At 38.0% G+C, this 23956-nt stretch overlaps 1 protein-coding gene across 1 annotated transcript in view; it reads left to right on the forward strand.

Annotated features, from left to right (window-relative positions):
* MCCC1 (methylcrotonyl-CoA carboxylase subunit 1) overlaps nt 1–23956 on the forward strand; it is a 56769-nt gene that overhangs the window by 14138 nt on the left and 18675 nt on the right. Inside the window, exons 5-10 of the mRNA XM_058556276.1 lie at nt 3851–3972; nt 4384–4531; nt 4619–4740; nt 11163–11274; nt 12626–12707; nt 21143–21270. Of these exons, the coding sequence (XP_058412259.1) occupies nt 3851–3972; nt 4384–4531; nt 4619–4740; nt 11163–11274; nt 12626–12707; nt 21143–21270 (714 nt within the window). The remainder of the gene's footprint in view (nt 1–3850; nt 3973–4383; nt 4532–4618; nt 4741–11162; nt 11275–12625; nt 12708–21142; nt 21271–23956) is intronic.

Raw genomic sequence — 23956 nt, forward strand, 5'->3', positions numbered from 1 at the left:
AAGGGAGAGTATTTATCTAGTTCATCAGAGTTCTATCAAATTAAGAATCTGTTCAAAAGAAGGGAGGCTAGGAACAAACACTTTGAAAATGAAATTAAGGAAACAAATACATTCACAATAACATCAATAAAATTTAAATACTTAGTAATAAAGTTAGCAAAAGTGTCACCAAACCAAAGTGGGTTTGCTTCCTGGTGAGTTAAAATCAGACTCTCCACCAGAAGTAGTTGTTGCACAAAGTAGAGTTTATTTGCAGCAAATAGGAGACCACATGGAATCATTTCCAAAGTCGTGGCTCTCCTCAAGCGTGGGACAGCAGAGGCCTTTTATTTTGGATGGAGAATGAGTATTCAAAAGGGAGAGATGGGCATTCGCTTGCGCAGGCTCCGTTGGCCCATCTGTGCAGGTGCTGCTCTTGCAGTAGGGCTCGGTCTGGTTCAGGGTGGTTGGTGATTGCATCTCAACATAACAAAAAAAAAGCCAATTTGGAGAAACAGTTAAATGCTTCCAAAACCTCCCTTGAGTTCCTTGGGGCAATTAGTCAGTGACAAAAGCAGTTCAAGACCTATGTACTGAAAACTGTAAAACTTTGCTGAGAGAAATTAAAGAAGTCCTAAATAAATGGATATATATATTATTGGAAGACTCAATATTGTTAAGATAGCAGTTCTTTCCAAATTGATCTATAAATTTAATGCAATCTTTATCAAAATCCCAACAGGCTTTTTTTGTAGTTATTGACAAGCTGGTCATAAAATAGCCATAGGGCCTAGTATATAGTTAAAGCAATTTAGAAAAGACTAACAAATTTGTAGGATTTAGATTCTTGGGTTTCAAAACTCATTATAAAGCTGCAGTAACCAAGACAGTGTGATATTAGAAGGATAAATATGTATGATTGCATAACTCTGTGAATATACTAAAAATCAGTGGATTGGGTAAGTTTATAGTATATGAATTATATGTGAACAAAGATGTTTTAAAAGTTCAATACCGCTATGCCTTCACCAGAATGGCTAAAATTAAAAAGACTGATAATGCCACGTGTTAGCAGGGACATGGAGAAACTTGGAACCACCATACATTGCTGGTGGAAATGCAAAATAGTACAGCCACTTTAGGAAACCGTCTGGTTTTTAAAAAGTTAAACACATACATACCATATTTTGACCCAACAATTGCACTCCTGGGTATTTACACAAGCAAAATGAAAAATATGTTCACACAGACTTGTACATGAATGTTTATAACAGCATTATTCATAATAACCCAAAACCGAAAAAAAATCCAAATGAATGGGTAAACAAAATGTGATATATCCATATAATTCATACAGTCTATAAACAAATATGGTATATTCATCCATGTTATTGTACGCATCAGTAGTTCAACATGGATGAACTGTTAAACATTGCGATAAGTTAAAGAAGCCAGACACATAAGACTATGGTTCCATTTATATGAGATTTCTAAAGAAAGCAAAATTATAGACACAGAAGCAGGTGAGTAGTGGACTGGTTCTGGGAGCAAGGATTAATCAGTTATGCACATGGGCACACAGGACCTTTTTTAAGGGATGGAAGTGTTCTAAAACTGGATGACAGTAATAGTTGCACAGTTGTATAAATTTACTAAATTCATCAAACTGTAAATGGGTGAATGTTATGTATTATAAATCATACCTCAAAAAAAAATGTTGTTAAAAAACCAGGGAGGGGCCGGGCCGGTGGCACAGTAGTTAAGGGCACGCGCTCCGCTGCGGCGGCCCGAGCATTTGCAGGTTCGGAACCCCGGGCATGCACCGACGCACCGCTTGTCAGGCCATGCTGTGGCGGCGTTCCATATAAAGTGGAGGAAGACGGACACCGATGTTAGCCCAGGGTCTTAGCAAAAAACAGGAGGATTGGCAGATGTTAACTCAGGACTGATCTTCCTCACTAAAAAAAAAATCAAAACCCAGGGAGGACTGGAATGTAGGCCTGTTTTGCTTTGCCTGGCATAAATGATATTTGACGTATCATTTAAAATGACTACAACTGGGCCGGCCTGGTGGCTTAGCGGTTAAGTGCGGGCGCTCCGCTGCTGGCGGCCCGGGTTCAGATCCCGGGCGCGCACCGACGCACTGCTTCTCCGGCCATGCTGAGGCCGCGTCCCACATACAGCAACTAGAAGGATGTGCAGCTATGACGTGCAACTATCTACTGGGGCTTTGGGGGAAAAATAAATAAATAAAATCTTAAAGATTTTAATAAAATAAAATAAAATAAAATAAAATGACTACAATTGAACTTTGGTTTGAAAGAAACAGTACTCCAAACTGACATCAAAATCTGATTATCGGGCACTTTATTCAATATCTGGCATTTTGGTGTTTGCTGTCACTAAAATGTCAGATTTTGTGTTCGTCTGAGCTTCCCAGAGATCTGAAGCTTACCCCTTTAACTTTGAAGTGATCTTTGAACGTAACTATTTTGAAATAGGCGTGGCTGTGCTTTTTTCTTTTTAAATTCTCTTGGTTATAATTATTAAACATACTTAATTATCATTTTAGAAGAAAAAAGCCCTCAGGGCTATTGAAGTTGGAGAGAGAGCTGCTGCTTCATCCCTCATTGAGTCATCTAAGCCTGTTCTGTATGTTTTCCGCTCTTTCCTTTCTTTTTGCTGTCAATATATGTGCTCTTAGAAATCTTGCTGTCCTTCAGTTACTGATTTCCTTCTGTGGGCTAGAAAGTCAGATATATAAATTTCTTAAAACTGAGTAAATGGCAAGTGACTAGGTAAAGTCTGAGGGAGGTCCTCTTTCATAACATATGTATAGACTTTAATATATGACTTTTTGTTTGCTTCTTAGCTTCTTTCTGGAAAGGTAATATTGGCAGATAGTGACCTGAAGATAAATGAGGTATTATTGTGCTAGTGTGCTCTTTTCAGCTTTTGGGTACCATGGTTTCAATTTGGGGCCAGCTTTATATGGAGACAGAGTAAACAAATCCTCCTGACCACTCGGAAGCCCTTTACCCCTACTTGTAAATATTCCTTGACATTCTACCCTAATAGCAATATTATTTTAAATTAAAATACAGATTCTTCTGTACCAAATGATCCAACAACTCCACTTTTATATTTATACCTAAAAGAATTTAAAGCAGGGCCTCAAACGGATACTTGTACATCAATGTTCATAGCAGCGTGAGTCACAATAGCCAAAAGATGAAAACAATCCATACGTCCATCAGTAGATGAATGGATAAACAAAATGTGGAATATACCTGCAGTGGAACATTATTCAGCCATAAAAAGAAATAAAATTCTGGTACATGCTACAACATGGATCAACCTTGAAAACATTATGCTAAATGAAATGTCAGACATAAAAGGGCAAATATTGTACAATTCTACTTGTATCAGGCACCTAGAATGGGCAAATTCTGTAGAGACAGAAAGTAAAATAGAGATTATCAGGGAATAGGGAATTAATATTTAATGGGTACAGAGTTTCTATTTGGGATGATGAAAGTGTTTTGGAGATGGATGGTGGTAATGGTTGCACAACATTGTGAATGTACTTAATGTCACTAAAGTATACACTTAAAAATTGCTAAAGTGGTAAGTTTTATGTATATATTACCACAATAAAAAGAAATTTAATAAAAGATTTTTCTGGTTCTGGTAAGGCTTCAGGAGTTTAGTATGAATGTTTCAGACATCTCTGGAAACAGGTTTTGATAGAGACCATAGTGTACCTGTCACCAGCATAGGGAGAGGCCTCCCCAAAGGAAGACAACGTCTCCTGCATCACAGTTTGCCACTGGGACGCTAGTAAGCTTGTCCTTTCATTTCTCACTTCTAGGCTATCCATCCAGGATATGGTTTTCTTTCAGAAAACATGGAATTTGCTGAACTGTGTAAGCAAGAAGGAATTATTTTTATAGGTCCTCTTTCATCTGCAATTAGAGACATGGGTATAAAGAGGTATGAGTTTATATCTTTTAAATACAACCTAGGAAGGACCCTTGATATAGTTTGTTTTACCTAAAATAGATATATTAATTATACCCTTTTGTTGTCATAGGCATAAATTGTCTGCCAATCCAGTGAGTTACAGACAATATTCAACTAATTGGTGTTTCTAATCAATACGTTAATTGGTTTGGGGGGATTAAAAACAAGGTGGGATGAGCTACCACATGAAAATTGGATTGAGGAAAACTAATAGATATTTTAATTTTGCATTAACCTTTATTGTCTCAGACTGTAGTCCTTTCTTATGGGATGTTTTATTTTAAAAGTTCCATTGTATTTTATAGACTAGGCTATATTTGTGTTCTCTCTTGTATGAAATAATTCATAGAATTGGGGCATCTCATGTGTTTTATTCTGAAGCACAGCCAAATCAATAATGGCGGCTGCTGGTGTGCCTGTTGTGGAAGGTTATCACGGCGAGGACCAGTCGGACCAATGCCTGAAAGAGCATGCTGGGAGAATCGGTTATCCTGTCATGATTAAAGCCATCCGTGGTGGAGGGGGAAAAGTAAGATCGTGTGTGTTCGTGTCTTCCATGTCAGGCTCGTCTTTTTTGTTTTCTTATGTTGTCGTCCTAACTATCTTTCCATCTTAGGGTATGAGGATCATTAGATCTGAAAAAGAATTTCAGGAGCAGCTAGAATCAGCACGGAGAGAAGCTAAGAAGTCTTTCAATGATGATGCTATGCTGATTGAGAAGTTTGTGGACACACCAAGGTTGGTCCAGCTTTTTTTCTGACTTGGATTTTTAAAATAAAATTATGAAAGAAATGCATGCACATTTTATAAAATATAAAATTCTAATATATGTAAGTACATTCAATTCCCCAATCCCACCCCCTGATGTATCCATTTATTATATTTATGGTATGCATTTCTCCAGGCATTTTCTATGTGAGTAGAAACATTTATACATATACACACAGAATGCAAAATACATACAGAAGAATAGTGAATAGAATCTTGTATAATATTGTATGCTAATATTGTATCATAGACATTTTTCCATGTCAGTGGATATAGATCTACCTCATTTTGGGGGGGGGTGGCTTAATGGTTCCATGATATTGATGTACCACTAATTCATTTAATCCATTTCTTGTTGATGGAATTTAGGGTCTGTTCAAAATAAAAAAATTCTTGTAAGAAATTAAGCTTTATTTTATAGAACGCTATAAGCATCAGTTGAGATGCCCAGAGAATGGAAATAGTTACCCAAATTGAATTGTAATTGTAAGTGATATGTTAACAAATAATAGTACTAACAGCTCACCCTTATGTTGCACTTACCATGTGCCAGATTCTAAGTATTTTACATATACTAAGTAGTCTTGCCATCCTTCTAACTCTAATCTAATTCCTACAACAGTCCCATTAGGAGGCCCTATTTGCATTTCACAGGTGAGGGCACTGAGCAACTGAGTGGTTATCTGACTTGCCTGAGGTCTACCAACAGAGAGGGGGTAAAGCTGGGATTTGAACCCAGGCAGTTTGACTCCAGAATTTATACTCTAAGCCATTGCAGTAAACTGCTTCTCTAGGTACCACTATAGCAAATGCCGTGTGAATTTCTAATTTTTTATTTTCTGGAATTTTATTTTCATGGGTATTGCTTAGAATAAGATACTGATTATAAAAGCTTCTTGTTTCATAGATTTTGTGGTAATTATATATATATCACCTGTAAGTCAAGCGACTTTGTAGAGAATAAAGTCATTTCATTTGGGAATCATGACCAGAGAGTATTTATCTTGAGGTAATAAACTAAAGCTTCAGGCCCTTTTCTTACCTGAGCCTCTTCTAAGATCTTGTACCTAATTTTGTATTCTTCTTAAAGAGGACCCCCAAGTTGTTTTTGTTTCAGGTCCTACAAAACTTAGAACAGTCCCTGAGCATGGCACAGTAAATTAAATTCATTTAGTTTGATAGGGCCGGCCCCATGGCTTGGCAATTAAGTGCGTGCACTCCACTGCTGGCGGCCGGGTTCGGATCCCGGGCGCGCACCGACGCACCGCTTCTCCAGCCATGCTGAGGCCGCGTCCCACATACAGCAACTAGAAGGATGTGCAGCTATGACATACAACAATCTACTGGGGCTTTGGGGGGAAAATAAATAAATAAATAAAATCTTAAAAAAAAAAAGAGTTTGATAGTAAAAAAAAAAAAGTCAATCTCAAAATAGGCCAGTTCATTAGGATAGCACAGCATATGCCACCTCTTAGTGGGAAGTAAGGCAAAAATGAAGGGAGTTCTAAGGTAACTTGAGGGCTCCTTTCCACAATACCTTTCAAAAATAGGCTGATTTTCCAAATTGGCATACTCTTAAGTTATAATTGTTGTGGAGACCTCAGCTAGCTATTTCAGTGACTGTAACTCAATGCCTGCAACACTTTTTGAAGATGTAAATTCTTTGCTTGTGAAATGTTAGCTATATATTCCCTCACATTGTAATTTATTCCCCCAATAGCTGGGAAGCTCCTGGGAATCAAGGACTTGGTAGTATATTTCTTTTTATTTTCCCCTATATATTACCTGGCAAACTACTTTCTTCATGATAGGCATCGTCAATAATATTTTTTGAAATACAGAAGTAATATTGAATACATTACAAATTTGGAAAATAGAGGAGATAGAAAACAAAATCACTCATAATCTCATTCTCCTAATATAAGTGTTAGCATTTCTGTATATTTCTATTCTGTATTTTCTAGTAATAATATTTTAATATCATAATAACCATACTATTTTGTATCCTACTAAATAATTACCTGTTGAGTTAGTGGAGTGCCAGAAGATTGTCAAGGTGGTGCTGATAACTGAGAAGAGTAGATATTAAGATATTTTATAAATCTGGTCAGAACTATTGGGCTTATTTGAAAGTCTGGGATAGAAAACAATCTTCAAACTGTACTATTTTGGAGGATCAAAAATAGAAATCAGATTCCTTCCTCTCTGCATATTCAGTACATATGCTAGATGGATTAAAAATGTAAATAGGAAAATAAAAACTTTAAAACTCTTAGAAAATATCAAGGCATTCCTGATAGAATCCAGCTGCATTTATCTGTCTGTCGAGCCAGAACCTAACAGTGGCTGAATTGGAGCGGCTGGGATTTAATGCGCTTCCTGGTTCTCAGGCATTGTGCTCTAGAATCTCTAAGTTAGATATAGCAGCCCAGAAAAGGATCAATCAGAAAAAGGAAAATAACGAGCAATGTGATGACTACAGAAATCATAGTAGAACACACATCCTCAATGAGCTTCCCTTGTAAGCAGCCAAAGGAAAAGTGTTTCCAGCTTCTGAGAACTCAGAAAAGAGCTGTGTTGTGCTCCTGGTGTGGCCCCCACATGTTTCCTTCAGAACCTGGAGTCCCTGCTGTAGTGTCTCTGTGCCTGGAGCAGCTGAAAGATAAGGGAGAGTCAGTGAAAGTGGTAAAATTTTACAGTTGAAATTTGGCAAACAGTTCAGCTCCAACATATAAGGAGCCTGAAAGTTGTCACTCACATCCAAAAAGCAAGTACAAATCTGAACAAAATGAAAGTCAGTGAATTTTAGACCCATTAGAGAATTGAGGCCACAGGGCAAACCACCACCCTGAAATCTGGGCAGGCAAGTGAATACAGCGAACCACAGCCAAGATCAGCTCACCTGGAGCAGAAGCTGCTAGAGCCGTAAACTGACAGGAACACTTAAATGAGAATTTTGACAAATGACTGGAGGCAGAATGTGGACTAGCTTGATAATGAGATACTCCTTGGGGCCCAGTGTTAGGGGGAACCCCAAAGTTTCATGGGTTTTCCCTCCAAGAACACCACCAGGTCCTCACAGTGAAAATCCTAGAAAAATTCCCTCACAGTTTGGAGCAAGAGGAAGAGAAAAGTAACCATTTTGAAATAGGCCCAGAGCAGTCTGTTCTCCCTAACAAAGGCCAGCACTCCAAAGGAAACGTTGCCAGAGCCTTTTCTGTCTTGGGAGAAGGGCAGTTAGCCAACTCTAACCCCATCTACCTTCCTGTTTCACCTAAGGGAGGGGAAAAAAAGCTAAGAAACACTTCTGAAGCACACAGGGACACAGGCCCACTAAAAGACAGATGTAATCATAAGGTTATAGAATGTTTTCCAGGAGGCCCTGTGGCATAGCGGTTAAGTGCACACACTCTGCTGCTGGTGGCCCAGGTTCGGATCCCGGGCGCACACCAACGCTCCACTTATCAGGCCATGCTGTGGCAGCATCCCACATAAAGTGGAGGAAGATCGGCACGGATGTTAGCTCAGGGCCAGTCTTCCTCAGCAAAAAGAGGAGGATTGGCATGGATGTTAGCTCAGGGCTGATCTTCCTCACACACACACAAAAAAGAATGTTTTCCCTCCCCCACACCCTACTACCATGTCACCAGGGCTCCACTATAATAACAGGGGTTACCACTGACAGAGCTGCCAGACACAGACTCTATTTAAGGAGTTCTTAGGGAAACCCAAAGACAACAGGGGAAGAAACAAAACAAGGACACTAGAGGAAATTGAAGCCTCTGGCACCTACAGCTATTGCAGACATTAAACAGAGCCTGCCTCCTAGCCAGATTAACATAAAACCTCACCTTAAATGTCTCTTTACCTCAGTTCTTGTTAGATGATACATCACGTCCAGCTTTTAACAAAAAAAATTACAGGTATGCTAAAAGTCAAGAAAAAGCAGTCTGAAAAGAAAAAGTAAGCATCAGAACCTGACTGAGATATGACACAAACATTGGAATTATCAGATATAGAATTTAAAGTAACTGATTAGTATGTTAAGGGCTCTAATGGAGCAAGCAGACAGTGTGCAAGAACATATGGGTAATGTAAGCGGACATATGGAAACTTTAAGAAAAACATCAAAAGAAAATGCTAGGAATCAAAAACATTGTAACAAGAATAAAGAGTGCATTTGATGGACTCATCAGTAGACTGGACACGGCTGAGGAAAGAATCAGTGACCTTGAACGGACGTCAGTGGAAACTTCCCAGATTGATATTCGATAAGAATGAAAACAGAACAGAACAGAATATCCAAGAACTGTGGGACAATTTTAAAAGGTGTACAAATGTGTTATTTGAATACTACAAGAAGAAGAAAAAGAGAAAGGAGCAGGAGAAATAGTTGAAGTAACAATGGCCAAAACTTTTCCGGAATTAATGACAAACACCAAACCACAGAACCAGAAGCTCAGAGGACACCAAGCAGGATGAATACTAAAAAATTTTTTGATCATATTCAAACTGCAGGAAACCAAAGACAAATAGAAAATCTTGAAAAAAGCCAAGGGGGGAATAACACATTACCTGTAGAGGAACAAGGATAAGAAATACGTCAGACTTAAGCAAAAATAGAGTGGAGTGAAATGTTGAAAGAAAAAAAAACCAAGCTAGAATTCTGTATCCAGTGAAATTATCCTTCAAACATGAAGGAGAAATAAAAACTTCTTCAAACAAAAATTGAGGGAATTTGTCACCAGACTTGCCTTGCAGAAATTGATAATTGCAGAGGATCTTCAGAGAGAAGGAAAATGATACGGGTCAGAAACTTGGATCTCCATAAAGAAAAGAAGAGCCTTAGAGGAGGAATAAATGGAGGTAAAATAAAAATCACCTGTTTTTCTTATTCTCGATTGATCTTACAGATAACAGTTTGTTCAGAATAATGATAGCAAGACTGTATTTCGTGATGATAGCTTGAGGGTAAGTAAAAAGAGGAAGAAAGATCAAGCAGGCAAGTCCAAAAGGAAGAATCAGCTTCTATTATTTTGTCAAGAGAAAGTGTTGGACAGGTTGGAAAATTTAAAAATGGAACATTCAGTAGAAATGATGTATTGAGAAAGTAAATTCTTTCAAGTGGTTTAGTGAAGTGCTTCATGAGGTGAAGAAAAAGGAACAAAAATGAGCCATTGTGCTGAAACAGTACATTTACAAGACTTCCTGGGTTTTTTTTTTCATTTCTTCTATGTTTGACAATTTTTATTTTAAAAAATCAGCAGAAAAAACATTTGCTGATCATTCATTTCTATATTATGGTGGCGAATACATGAGGTAAACATGTCAAAATAAATGTACTGAGAAGAATGCTTTTGTGTTCACCAAATGGTCTGTGTTGTGTTATCCTTATTTTCATTAGTGTTATGTGCATTTACTCTTAGTATGACTTCTCATAATTTTACTATTCTATACTCAACATTAAAATGCCTTTTTAATTTTTTATGAATTAATGCTAGTATATTCTTAAAAAACTAATGATCTATATTAATTTATTTCTTAACTGTTATTGATGAGTAATTTTCAGTCTGCCTTAGTTTATAAAATCTGACTGTAAGAGCTGATTTTTCAAAATCCCCTGATCATAAAAAAGTTTTCATTGCCTTTTTAAGGATACATGAAATATGAATATAATTTGTGATTTTGATGTAGTCAGATTTATCAGTCTTTTCCTGGACATTTTGTACTTGTGACTTGCCCCTACTCTGAGGTCATAAATACAGTCTCCTATGTTTTTTCTTTTCTTCCTTTTTTTTTTTTTGTGAGGAAGATTGGCCCTGAGCTAACATCTGTTGCCAATCTTTCTCTTTTTGCTGAGGAAGATTGTCTCTGAGCTAACATCTGTGCCACTCTCTCTATATTTTCTTTTTTTTTTTTTTTGTGAGGAAGATCAGCCCTGAGCTAACATCCATGCCAATCCTCCTCTTTTTGCTGAGGAAGACTGGCCCTGAGCTAACATGCGTGCCCATCTTCCTCCACTTTATATGGGATGCCGCCACAGCATGGCCTAACAAGCAGGGCATCGGTGTGTGCCCGGGATCCAAACCCAGTCTGCCAGCAGCGGAGTGCACACACTTAACCGCTACGCCACGGGGCCGGCCCCTCTCTCTCTATTTTCTATGTGGGACGCTGCCACAGCATGGCTTGATGAGCAGTATGTAGGTCCGTACCCGGCATCTGAACCCACAAACCGCGGGACCACCAAGGCAGAGCACGTGAACTTAACCACTACACCACCAGCTGGCCCCTGTTTTTTCTTTTCTTATTTCCCAGTCATTATATATATATAAATTTTTTTTCTTGGATGTTCATCTTACAAATGGAAACTTTTTCATTGGGTTTTTAAATAGGCATGTAGAAGTCCAGGTGTTTGGTGACCACCATGGCAATGCTGTGTACTTGTTTGAAAGAGACTGTAGTGTACAGAGGAGACATCAGAAGATCATTGAGGAGGCCCCAGGGGTAAGGACCTTGCAAAAAAATTTGTAAGCGTCTCTATAACGTAAACCTGAGTCACTCTAATTTTCATATCAGGAATCTGTGAAGCTATGGTCTCCCCCAAAGTCCTGCTGCACAACCACTTCCCAGTAGTAATGTAGTGATAAGGCCCCACTCAGTGTTGAGGGTGAGGAGGGGATGGATGCTCCAGGGCTGCCATACAGAGGACACAACAGGGCCATGATCCTTCTGGATGGTATCTAGGAAAAGAAATGTAAATGTACTCCGATCCAAGTATCTGACTTAGAGTGAGCAGCTGCATAATGTTTCTGTGCAGATTTTAAATTGTAATTAACTAGAATGCTTGAGGAATGGAATGATCTGGAATGATCTTTTATGAAGAAGACTCTTTTGTTTTAACTGCTGTTTCAGATGTTCCTAAAATACATTAGTCATTTTACTGCCTTAGAGTTTATATTGTAGAGGAGAAAGATTTGCTCTTATTTGGCAACTTGTGCCCTCTCAGAATTAATTGTTTACATCTCTTTGAGCCCACCTCTTGATTGGTTTAGGTTATTTTCTGGGTCAAGGCCTACTCCTAGGGTCACCTATTTTTGGGTTTACATTTCTTTAGAACCTGCTACTGCCACAGGCTTCTTTCTTGTCCAAGGTTATATACATGTTTTTCTCAATATGTATTTCTAAAACATCAGGGCTCTGAAGTTTCTGGTTAATTAGTTTTTTATTCTCATACTGTATTCAAAATTTAATTTCTGTTGCAGAGTATATTATACCATTTGAAGTCAATGTCAATAATAATTTCAGTAAAGTCTTATTTTCAAGCAGTGATTGCTTAAATATATATCTGTAGAGCACTGTTTTAAAATGTTAAGTTTTGCCTACTCATTGACATACATTTTTGTTTATGAATCTTTCTTATTAACTTGGAATCTCAAGGTTTATCATCATTCATGGATAATTATTGGGCACATGACCCAGATTGCTTTATCATCTTGAAACAAAATAGGAATTGTTCAAAGTTTTCATATTGATACATGTAATTTTAAGTGGACATATAGTCATGAAAGTTGTTATGTAGGTACAAGGGGCAAAGATATGTCATTATGCTGAGTAATCTATAACTCATAGAAATTACTAACAGAACCGTTAAACTTTGGTATAGGGACAGTTGAACTGTGGTATAGTTTATAGTTTATAGTCTAAATTTCTTGATGAAATTTATAATGTTAGCTTTTTATCTTTATTATCTTTTTAATGCAATATTTGATACATAGAAATGTAACATTGGATCTTAATGGAAACTTCCAGTAGGGCAAAGTACAAATGGAAATTTATTTTAAATATTTTTTCATAGCCTGGTATTAAACCTGAAGTAAGAAAAAAGCTTGGAGAAGCTGCAGTCAGAGCTGCTAAAGCTGTAAACTATGTTGGAGCAGGTAAGTTAAGATGTGCTTCAAATAGAGGAGAAGAAATAATCATTTATTTATGTTTCAGAAGGCAAAAGAAACATATAGCTTTTAAATCATTGGCTTTCAAATGTTCGTGACCAGAACCACATTAAGAAATACATTTTACGCTGAGACCCAGTATATACGCAGAAGTGTTTGTGTTTATATGAATGTATATTTGAAAAACCACTTCACTAAACAGTACTTACTCTAATTATGTGTAGAGCTATTTGATATTTTCTCTCCTATTTTAAAATAAAATAACAAAAATGGCTTTTTTGCATTTTTTTTAAATTAATGAACTTCAATTTTTTAGAGCAGTTTTAGGTTCACAGCAAAATTGAACAGAAAGTACAGAAAGTTCCCATACCCCTGACCCACACTCACAGCCTCCACTCACAGCCTCCCCTACCATCAACGTCCCACACTAGAGTAGTACATTTGTTACAACTGATGAACCTATACTGACACATCTTTATCATCCAGAGTCCATAGTTTACATTTGGGTTCACTCTTGATGTATATTCTGTGAGTTTGGACAAATGTATAATGACATGTATCCGCCATTGTAGTGTTGTACAGAATACTTTCACTGCCCTAAATATCCTCTGTGCTCTTCTCTTCATCCCTCCCTGCCTCCAACCCCTGACAACCACTAATCTAGTTATTGCCTCCATAGTTCTGCCTTTTCCAGATTGTTATATAATTGGAATCATACAGTATGCAGCCTTTTAAGATTGCCTTCTTTCACTTAGTAATATGCATTTAAGTTTCTTCCATGTCTTTTCATGGCTTGATAGCTCATTTCTGTTTAGCACTGAATACTATTTCATTGTCTGGATGTAACACAGTTTATTTATCCTCTCACCTATCGAAGGACATCTTGATTGCTTTCAAGTGTGGCAGTTATAAGTAAAGCTGCTATAAACATCTGTGTGCAGGGTTTTGTGTGGACATAGTTTCAATTCATTTGGGTAAATACCAAGGAGCATGATTGCTGGATCATATGGTAAGAGTATGTTTAGTTTTGTAAGAAACTGCTGAACTGTCTTCCAAAGTGGTATACCATTTTGCATTCCCACCAGCAATGTATGAGAGTTCCTGTTGCTCCACGTCATCACCAACGTTTAGTGTTGTCAGTGTTCCAGATTTTGACTGTTCTAATAGGTGTGTAGTAGTATCTCATTGTTGTTTTAAATTGCATTTCCCTGATAACATATGATGTGGAGCATTTTCTCATATGCTTACTTGCCATTGTATATCTTCTTTGATAAGGTGTCTGTTCAGATCTTTTGCCCATTTTTTAATTGAGTTATTTCTTTTCTTTTTTTTTTTTTTAAGATTTTTTTATTTATTTTCTTCCCCCCAAAGTCCCAGTAAATAGTTGTATGTTATAGGTGCACATCCTTCTAGTTGATGTATGTGGGACGTGGCCTCAGCATGGCCGGAGAAGCGGTGCGTCAGTGCGCGCCCAGGACCCGAACCCGGGCTGCCAGCAGCGGAGGGCGCACACTTAACCGCTAAGCCACGGGGCCGGCCCTAGTTATTTATTTTCTTATTGTTGAGTTTTAAGAGTTCTTGTATATTTTGGATAACAGTCCTTTATCAGGTGTGCCTTTTGCTAATATTTTCTCCCAGTTTGTAGCTTGTCTTCTCATTCTCTTGACATTTTCTTTTGCAGAACAGAAGTTTTTCATTTTAATGAAGTCCAGCTTAACAATTATTTCTTTCATGGATCATGCCTTTGCAGTTGTATCTAAAAAGGCATCACCACACCCAGGATTATCTATGTTTTCTCCTATATTATCTTCTAGGAGTTTTATTGTTTTGTGTTTTACATTTAGGTCTATGATCCATTTTGAGTTAATTTTTGTGAAGGATGTAAGGTCTGTGTCTGGATTCATTTCTTTTTGCATGTAGATGTCCAATTGTTCCAGCACCATTTGTTGAAAAGACTGCCTTTGCTCCATTGTGTTGCCTTTGCTCCTTTGTCAAAGATCAGTTGACTGTATTTTTGTGTGTGTGTGTGAGGAAGATCAGCCCTGAGCTAACATCCCTGCTAATCCTCCTCTTTTTTGCTGAGGAAGACCGGTTCTGAACTAACATCTATTGCCAATCCTTCTCCTTTTTTTTCCCCCCAAATCCCCAGTAGATAGTTGTATGTCATAGTTGCACATCCTTCTAGTTGCTGTATGTGGGACGTGGCCTCAGCATGGCCGGAGAAGTGGTGCGTCGGTGCGCGGCCGGGATCCGAACCCGGGCCGCCAGTAGCAGAGCGCGTGCGCTTAACCACTAAGCCACGGGGCCGGCCCAGTTGACTGTATTTATGTGAGTCTATTTCTGGGCTCTCTATTCTGTTTCATTGATCTATTTGTCTATTCTTTCACCAGTACTTCATCATTTTGATTACTGTAGCTTTATAGTAAGTCTTTAAGTCGGATAGTGTCAGTCCTTCAACTTTGTTATTTTCCTTCAATATTGAGTTGGCTATTCTGGATCTTTTGCCTCTCCGTATAAACATTAAAATCAGCTTTTGATATCAAAAAATAACTTGCTGGGATTTTGATTGGGATTGCATCAAATCTGTAGAACAGGTTGGGAAGAGCTGACATCTTGGCAATGTTGAGTCTTCTTATCCATGAACATGGAATATCTTTCCATTTATTTAGTTCTTTGGCTTCTTTATCAGAGTTCTGTAGTTTCCCCATATAGATCTTATACATATTTTGTTAGATTTATACCTAATTTGGGAGAGTGCTAATGTAAATGGTATTGTGTTTTTAATTTCAAATTCTGCTTATTTATCGTTGGTATAGAAAACAATTGACTTTTGTATGTTAACCTTGTATCCTGCAACCTTGATATGATCACTTGTTAGTTCCAAGAGTTTTTTTTATCAGTTCTTTTGGATTTTCTACATAGATGATCAAGTGATCTGTGACCACTTTTATTTCTTCCTTCTCAATCTATATGCCTTTTATTTCCTTTTCTCATCCTGTTGCATTAGCTAGGACTTCCAGCATGATATTGAAAAAGAGTGGTGAGAGTGTACATCTTTGCCTTGTTTCTAATCTTAGTGGAAAAGCTTCTAGTTTCTCACCATTATGTATGATTTTAGCTGTAGGTTTTGGTAAAACTTCTTTATCAAGTTGAGGAAGTTCCCCTCTATTCCTAGTTTGTTGAGAGTTTTTGTTATAGTTGGGTATTGGATTTCATCAGATGCTTTTTCTGCATCTATTGATATGACCACTTGATTCTTTTTAGCCTGTTGATGTGATGGATTACATCAGTTGATTTTCAAATGTTGAACCAGCCTTGCACAATTGGGATAAATCCCACTTGGTCATGATGTATAATTCTTTTTACACATTGTTGGATTCAATTTGCTAATATTTTGTTGAGGATTATTACATCTATGTTCATAAGAGATATTGGTCTGTAGTTTCTTTTCTGTAATGTCTTTGTCTGGTTTTAATATTAAGGTAATACTGGCCTCATAGAATGAGTTAGAAAGTATTCTGTCTTCTCTCTTCTGGAAGAAATTGTAGAGAATTGGTATAAATTCTAGCTTCAGTGTTTGGTAGCATGCACCAGTGAACCAATGTGTGCCTGCTGCTTTCTGTTTTGGAGGTTACTAATGATTAATTCAGTTTCTTTAAAAGATATAGTCCTATTCACATCATGTATTTTTTCTTGTGTGAGTTTTGGCAGATTGTGTCTTTCAAGGAATTGGTCCATTTTATCTAGGCTATCAAATTTGTGGGCATAGAGTTGTTCATAATATTCCTTTATTGTCCTTTTAATATCCATAAGATCTGTAGTGATGTCCCTTCTTTCAATTCTGCTATTAGTAATTTGTGTCTTCTTTTTTTTTCTTAAATAGTCTGGCTAAGGGCTTATCAATTTTATTGGGCTTTACAAAGAACTGACTTTTGGTTTTATTGATTTTCTCTATTGATTTTCTGTTTTCAATATCGTGGATTTCTACTCTATTGTTTCTTTTCTTATGCTTACTTTGGAATTAATTTATTCTTGTTTTTCTAGTTTCCTAAAATGGAAGCTTAGATTAATTTTATATCTTTCTTCTCTTCAAATATATGGATTCAATGCTATAAATTTTCCTCTAAGCACTACTTTCAATGCATCCCACAAATTTTGATAAGTTGTATTTCCATTTTCATTCAGTTTAAAATATTTTTTAAATTCTCTTGCAGTTTCTTCTGTGACCTAAGTATTATTTAGTAGTGTGTTGTTTAATCTGCAAGTATTTTGAGATTTTTTTCCAGCTGTCTTTCTGTTATTGATTTCTAGTTCAATTTATTGATTTTTAGTTTAATTGTGGTCTGAGAGCAGACATTGTATGATATCTATTCTTTTAAATTTGTTATGGTATATTTTATGGCCCTGAATGTGGTCTGTGTTGGTGAATGTTCCATGTGAGCTTGAGAATATGTAATCTGCTGCTGTTGGATGAAGTAGTCGGTAGATGTCAGTTATATCCAGTTTATTGATGGGGCTACTGAGTTCAACTATGTTCTTACTAATTTTCTACCTGCTGTATTTCTCCACTTCTGATAGAGGGGTGTTAAAGACTCCAACTGTATTAGTGGATTGTCTATTTATCCTTGCAGCTCTCGGTTTTTAACCTCATGTGTTTCGACATTCTGTTGTTAGTTGCATGCACATTAAGGATTGTTATGTCTTCTTGATGTATTGACCCTATGTCATTTTCCTTCTCTCTAAAGAACTTTTTTGAACATTGCTTGCAAGGCAGGTCTACTGCCAACAAATTCTCTCAATTTTTGTTTACCTGAGACAGTCTTTATTTCTCCTTCTCTTTGGAAGGATGACTTCACCCAAAGGTACAGAATTCTAGGTTGATTTCTTTTGCTCAACACTTCAAATAGTTCACTCCACTGTTCTTGTTTGCAGGGTTTCTGAGGAGAGGTCAGATGTAATTCTTATATTTTTCTCCTTTATAGGTGAGATGGGTTTTTTCCTTTGGCTTCTTTCAGGATTCTTTCTTTATTTTTGATTCTCTGTACTTTGAAAATGATATGCCTAAGTGGTTTTTCTGGCATTTATCCTGTTTAGTGTTCTCTGAGCTTCCTGGATCTGTGGTTTGGTAACTGACATTAATTTGGGGAAATTCTCAGTCACTGTTGCTTCAAATATTGCTTCTGTTCCTTTCTTTCTTCTTCTACTATTCCCATTATGCGTTTGTAACACCTTTTCTAGTCCCACAGTTCTTGGCTATTCTGTTCTGGTTTTTTTCAGTCTTGTTTCTCTTTGCTTTTAGTTTTGGAAGTTTCTGTTGTCATATCCTCAAGCTCAGAGATTCTTTCCTTAGCCATATCCAGTCTACTAATGAGCCCATCAAAGACGTTCTTCATTTCTGTTAGTGTTTTTGATCTCTAGCATTTCTTTTTGACTCTTTCTTAGAATTTCCATCTCTCTGCTCTACATTATCCATCTGTTCTTGCATGTTGTCTACTTTTTTCGTTAAAACCCTTAGCATATTAATCATATTTTTTAAGTTCCGAGCCTGATAATTCCAACATTCCTGTCATATCTGAGTCTGATTCTGATACTTTTTCAATCTCGTCAATCTGTGTTTTTTGCTTTTTAGCATGACTTCTAATTTTTTCTTTTTTTGTGAGGAAGATCAGCCCTGAGCTAACATCTGTTGCCAATCCTCCTCTTTTTGCTGAGGAAGATTAGCCCTGGGCTAACATCTGTACCCATCTTCCTCTACTTTTTTATATGGGACACTGCCACAGCATGGCTTGATAAGCAGTGTGTCAGTCCGTGCCCCGGCTCCGAACCCGCGAACCCTGGGCTGCCGAGGTGGAGCACACCAACTTAACTGCTACACCACCGGGCCAGCCCTCTAATTTTTCCTTAATAGCCAGACATGATGTCCTGGGTAAAAGGAACTGTGGTAAATAGGTCTTTGGTGATGTAGTGGTTAGTTTTGGGGGAGGGAAAGTGTTCTATAGTCCTGTGATTAGATCTGAATCTTTTGGTGATCTTATGCCTTAAACTGTGAGCTTCAATAGTGCTTCTCAGTTTGTTTTTTGTTTGTTTGTTTTTGTTTTTGATTTATTCACTTAGGTGGGACAGGATGGCTGGAGGGGGCTGGAGTTGTGTATTTCCCTTTCCCCAATGATGTTAATTAGGCTCTGATAAAACCCCAGTAGTTTAGGCTCTGGTAAAATAGTTTCTCTTAAGGGCAGATCTTGTTGAGAAGAACAGAACTCTAGTGTACTTGAAATGGTTCCTTTTATCCTCCCACTGCTGGAAGCTCAAGGGGATTTTCTCCAATATTTACTGTGAGGACCTGATAGAGCTCCTGGAGGTAAAACTCACAAAAATGTGGAGGGTACCCTATGACTGTGTCCCCCTGGAGTTTTTAACTCAGCATTGTCCACACTGAGCCTTCATCAATTTGTCAGTTACAGTCCAGGTTTTCCTACTCTTTGCTACCCTACTTGTTCCTACAGAGGTTTTTACATATGGGTTTCTGCTCTAGTAAGTGGTGAATCTGTGTATCCAGCTGTCTCTCTAACTTTGGGAGCAGCGATTTACCCTATGACCTTACATCTCTGATGGATCTAAGAAGAGCTGTGGCTTTTTCAGTTTATTCAGCTTTTTACTTGTTGTCAGGACAGAATGACACCTTCTGAGCTCCTTACATGCTGGGCCAGAATCTGGAAGTCTTCACTGAATTTTTACAATCCACTAATGGGTTGTGACCCACAGTTTGAAAAACAGTTTTAATTTACAGGTATACCCCATTTTATTATGCTTCACTTTTTTGCCCTTTGCAGATATTGTGTTTTTTTATAGGACCCTCCACCAGCAAAAAAATTACAACTCACTGAAGGCTCAGATGATGGTTAGGATTTTTTAGCAATAAAATATTTTTTAATTAAGATAATGTACATTGTTTTTGTTGTTGTTATTGTTTTGCTGAGGAAGATTCACCCTGAGCTAACATCTGTTGCCAGTCTTCCTCTTTTTTTTTTTCTCTTGAGGAAGATTAGTCCTGACTTAACATCTGTGCCATTCGTCCTCTGCTTTATATGTGGGTCACTGCCACAGCATGGCTGATGAGTGGTGTATGTCTGCGCCCGGGGTTCTGAACCTTCAAACCCGGGCTGCTGAAGCAGAACACGCTGAACTTAACCACCAGGCCATGGAGCCAGCCCCTGTACATTGTTTTTTAAGACATAATGCTATTTCACACTTACTAGACTACAGTATAGTGTAACCATAAGTTTTATTTGCAGTGGGAAACCAAAAAATTCATGTGACTTGCTTTAGTGCAATATTTGCTATATTGAGGTCGTCTGGAACCAAACCCACAATATCTCTGAAGTATGCCTGTGTATGGAACTAACTTTAGGCTAAGTGAATAAAACTCAGACACAAAAGACTACATACTATATGATTTCATTTATATGACAGTCTAGAAAAAACTATGACAGAAAGCAAACCAGTGGTTACCTGGAGCCAGGGACCTGTGGAAGGCACTGACTGCAAAGGGGAACAAGGGAACATTTTGGATGATGGAACTGTTCTGTACTTTCATTGTGGTGGTGGTTATAGGGCTATATTCAATTGCTGAGACTCAGCACACCTCTACAGTTATGTGTTGCTTAACGGAGGGGATACAGTCTAAGAAACACATTATTGGGCTATTTTGTTGTTGTGCGAACATCATAGAGTGTACTTAAACAGACCTAGATGGTATAGCCTACTACACACCTAGGCTATATGGTACTAATCTTATGGGACCACCGTCATATATGCGGTCTGTTGTTACCCGAAACGTTGTTATGTGACACACGACTGCTGTTAGAATGCATCAATTTTATTGTCTGAAATTATACCTGAAAAAAGCTGGGGGAAATGTAGTGCTTAATAGAATGCCAATAGCTAAGACATTAACATAGGGTTTAGTTGCTAAGCAATCTTTCAGTGGGTAACCAGCGAAAGGACTTTTAAAGGAAGCTTCCAAGAACCCATAATCAGGAAAAAACAGTTGTATTTTTCTCCACAGAGTCAGAGTGAGATGGGATGTCACGGTGTGAGGTTCCCAGGGATCTTGCACTGGAGCAGTGACATATGGTCCAGCCATGTCCTCACTGCTGCAACAGCTGAGACCGAGTCATAACTTGGGCTTACCATTTGCTTAAAACTCCAAATAAACTTTCCTATTGCTAAATTTCATGTGGCTCCCTATTTTTGACTGAGAATCGTTTGCTGCTGCAAACTCTAAAGTATTTTCTTCATGAAATGCAAACTGTTTACCATTGAATGAAGGCAGCAGTAAAACTTGGTGTGATACATCATGGAAGATTTTGATTTGCTGCTGATTATATGCTATTGAAATGTGACCATTGTATTATGTCTTTTAGGAACTGTGGAGTTTATTATGGACTCAAAGCACGATTTCTACTTCATGGAGATGAATACAAGGCTGCAAGTGGAACATCCTACTACTGAGATGATCACAGGAACTGACTTGGTGGAGTGGCAGCTTAGGGTGGGAATATTTTTTCTGTTATAGATCAGTCTTGAGAATATGTTACCTTCTGGCCTCCTAAAAGAAGGCATTACTTTTGTTCAAGAGTTCAATTCTTGGTGATCATCATGAGGAGAGGAAAATGGGAGGTTAAAGGTGGCATTACATTTGATGCTATGACATTATTGTCCCCTTATGGACTCAGATTCCTAATCTGTCCCTTACCATCATTTCCTCTTAGGCATGGGGCAGCCAGCAGGTGAGCTGCTGCCACTGAGGCTTGCTTGTGGCTACATCGTCTCAACACCAAAGCCTTGTGCTCTGCCTGAGGCCACATCATTCTAGGCCAGGCCATCATTAGATTTTAGAGGCAGGACAGATACTAGCCAAGATGAAAAGAGCTGAGGAAGAATTGGGAATAAAGAACCAAGGGAATGGTCTAGACCAACAGAGTGGTCCATGTGCAAGTGCTGACTTACACACTGTTGCTGGCCCATGGTGGGATAAGTATAGCCATTCAGGGTAAATGTTTAGAAATTTTTAAAGCATTTTTAACATTGCTATGACATGTCTGCTGCATTTTACAGAAGTCTAATTCTACAACTGTTCCTTTATTATAGGTTGAGAACCATGGCCTAAACCAGACGTCCACAAAACATATTCCTTCAAATATTAATACTAATAATTTAGTCTGTTTTGTTCTCTGTATTGAAAACAATAGATTTTATGGCCTTTTTTTCATATTAAAAAAAATTTTAAGTAGTATGAATATTGTTGATCTCTGTAGGATTCTTAGCTTTTTTATATCCTGAATCTAAATTGTTTTTTACATGTTGTGATGCTAAAGTCTTGATTATTTTGATAATTTTGTCTTTTCAGAACTTCTGTGTGGACAGTAATATGATGTTCCTTTTGCTGGCTCCTTGGGAATGATTGGTGGTTTTAATTGAGCCATAAGATTCTTCTGGGCCTCTATAGCCTTGGGAGCTAATGAAAACGAGGCACGTCAGGCTAGTAAGTGTTAGTGTCAGGAAAACTGTAGTGGATTTAGAAAGCACTCTTGAAAAGAGTGCTTATATTTCCAAAATTCAAGGAAAAGGAGGATATTTTTTCTGAACCACTAACCAAGAGAGTCCAGAATTTTGAAATCATGGAGGGTCAAAGTTTACTGAGGATTGAGGAAAAAGAAACCTTTTGAACATTAGGGAACCAGCAGACATTTATTTCTGCAACTCAAGAAATTGTAAGAGCTTTGAAGGCCCTTTAGTAAGAGAAAGAGGCTTTATCATCTGGGGAGGGATTGTGGAGCTTAGAGACACCACTGGACCTCGTTTATAGTGTTCAAGACCCCGAGCAGAGGCAAAGCAAGGGGTCTCACCATTTGGTGAGTCAAGAGTTCAAGCTCTAGGACCTGCCTCTGGAGTCAAAGGCTTCCTAGAATGAGAGTGCATTGAATGATGTGAGCATCCAGGCTGCAGACGCTCATGGTTAGCAGTGTCCGGGGGAAGCTAGGGAAAATATCAAAGGTCCAAAGGTTCCGAAGAGTCAATATCTAAGCTTAAGACAACTCAGATGGCACAGATTTCCACGTACCCAGAGTTATGGTTGGGGCTAGTCTCTTCTGGGCTCAGATAGAATTCAACTTCAGAAGAAAATAGATAGGCAAAGATAAGCCAGGTTGAAATGGGGCTATGTAGTCAGAAATAAGATCATATCTTGGAAGATGGACACATGGTCATTCTTTTTTCTTTTTTATATTGAAACAAATAGAATTCTTTATTAAACATTAAAGAGTATTTTATTATAAAAGATAAGAATGAAATGATCATAGCTAACACTTACATGCCAGCCCTGGTGGTCTAGTGGTTAAGATTTGGCATTCTCACCCTGCGGCCCAGGTTTGTTTCCCAGTCAGGGAACCACACCATCCATCTGTCCATTGTCATACTGTGGCGGCTGCGTGTTGCTGTGATGCTGAAAGCTATGCCACCAATATTTCAAATACCAGCAGGGTCACCCATAGTGGACAGGTTTCAGCAGAGCTTCCAGACTAGACAGTAGGAAGAATGACCTAGCCACCCACTTCCAAAAAATTTGGCCATGAAAACCCTATAAATAGCAGTGGAGCATTGTCTGATATAGCAACGGAAGGTGAGAGGATGGTGCAAAAAGATAGGGAAGGTTCTGCTCTGCTGTCTACAGGGTGGCTAGGAGTTGGAATCGCCTCCACAGCACTTCCAATAACAACACTTACGTAGTGCTTACTATATGCCAGGCACATTTCTCTGAAGCGTCAAAAGATTATGAAACTTGCCCAGAATATGAGTATGCCCAGAACAGAGAATATGCTCAGAACAGAGTAAGTATAGAGACAGAATTTAAACCCAGGCAATATGGCTGCAGAGTCTATGGTTTGAAACACCATGCCATAAAGGTTTTAGTCCATTTTCCCTTCATTCTTAACTGCTGTGGTTTCTGATTTTTCTTATTTACAGATTTAAAGAGGTGAAATCTTTGCATCTGTTTTAAGCTTACCTATTTAATTCAATGTGGTGCTAAGTTACTTGGAGTTTTTTTCCCTGTATGTTTTGCTTTCTCAGTTTATTTTCTCATTTTGGAAGAAAACTTAAGGGGAGGGTGAAGAGAGAGAGTGATAGCATGTCCTCTGATAGCCTTTTCCAAATTATACTAATTGAAGAGAGAGATT

This window comes from Diceros bicornis, chromosome 15, assembly GCF_020826845.1.
Source record: "Diceros bicornis minor isolate mBicDic1 chromosome 15, mDicBic1.mat.cur, whole genome shotgun sequence".
In the NCBI taxonomy this organism is placed as follows: Eukaryota; Metazoa; Chordata; class Mammalia; order Perissodactyla; family Rhinocerotidae; genus Diceros; species Diceros bicornis.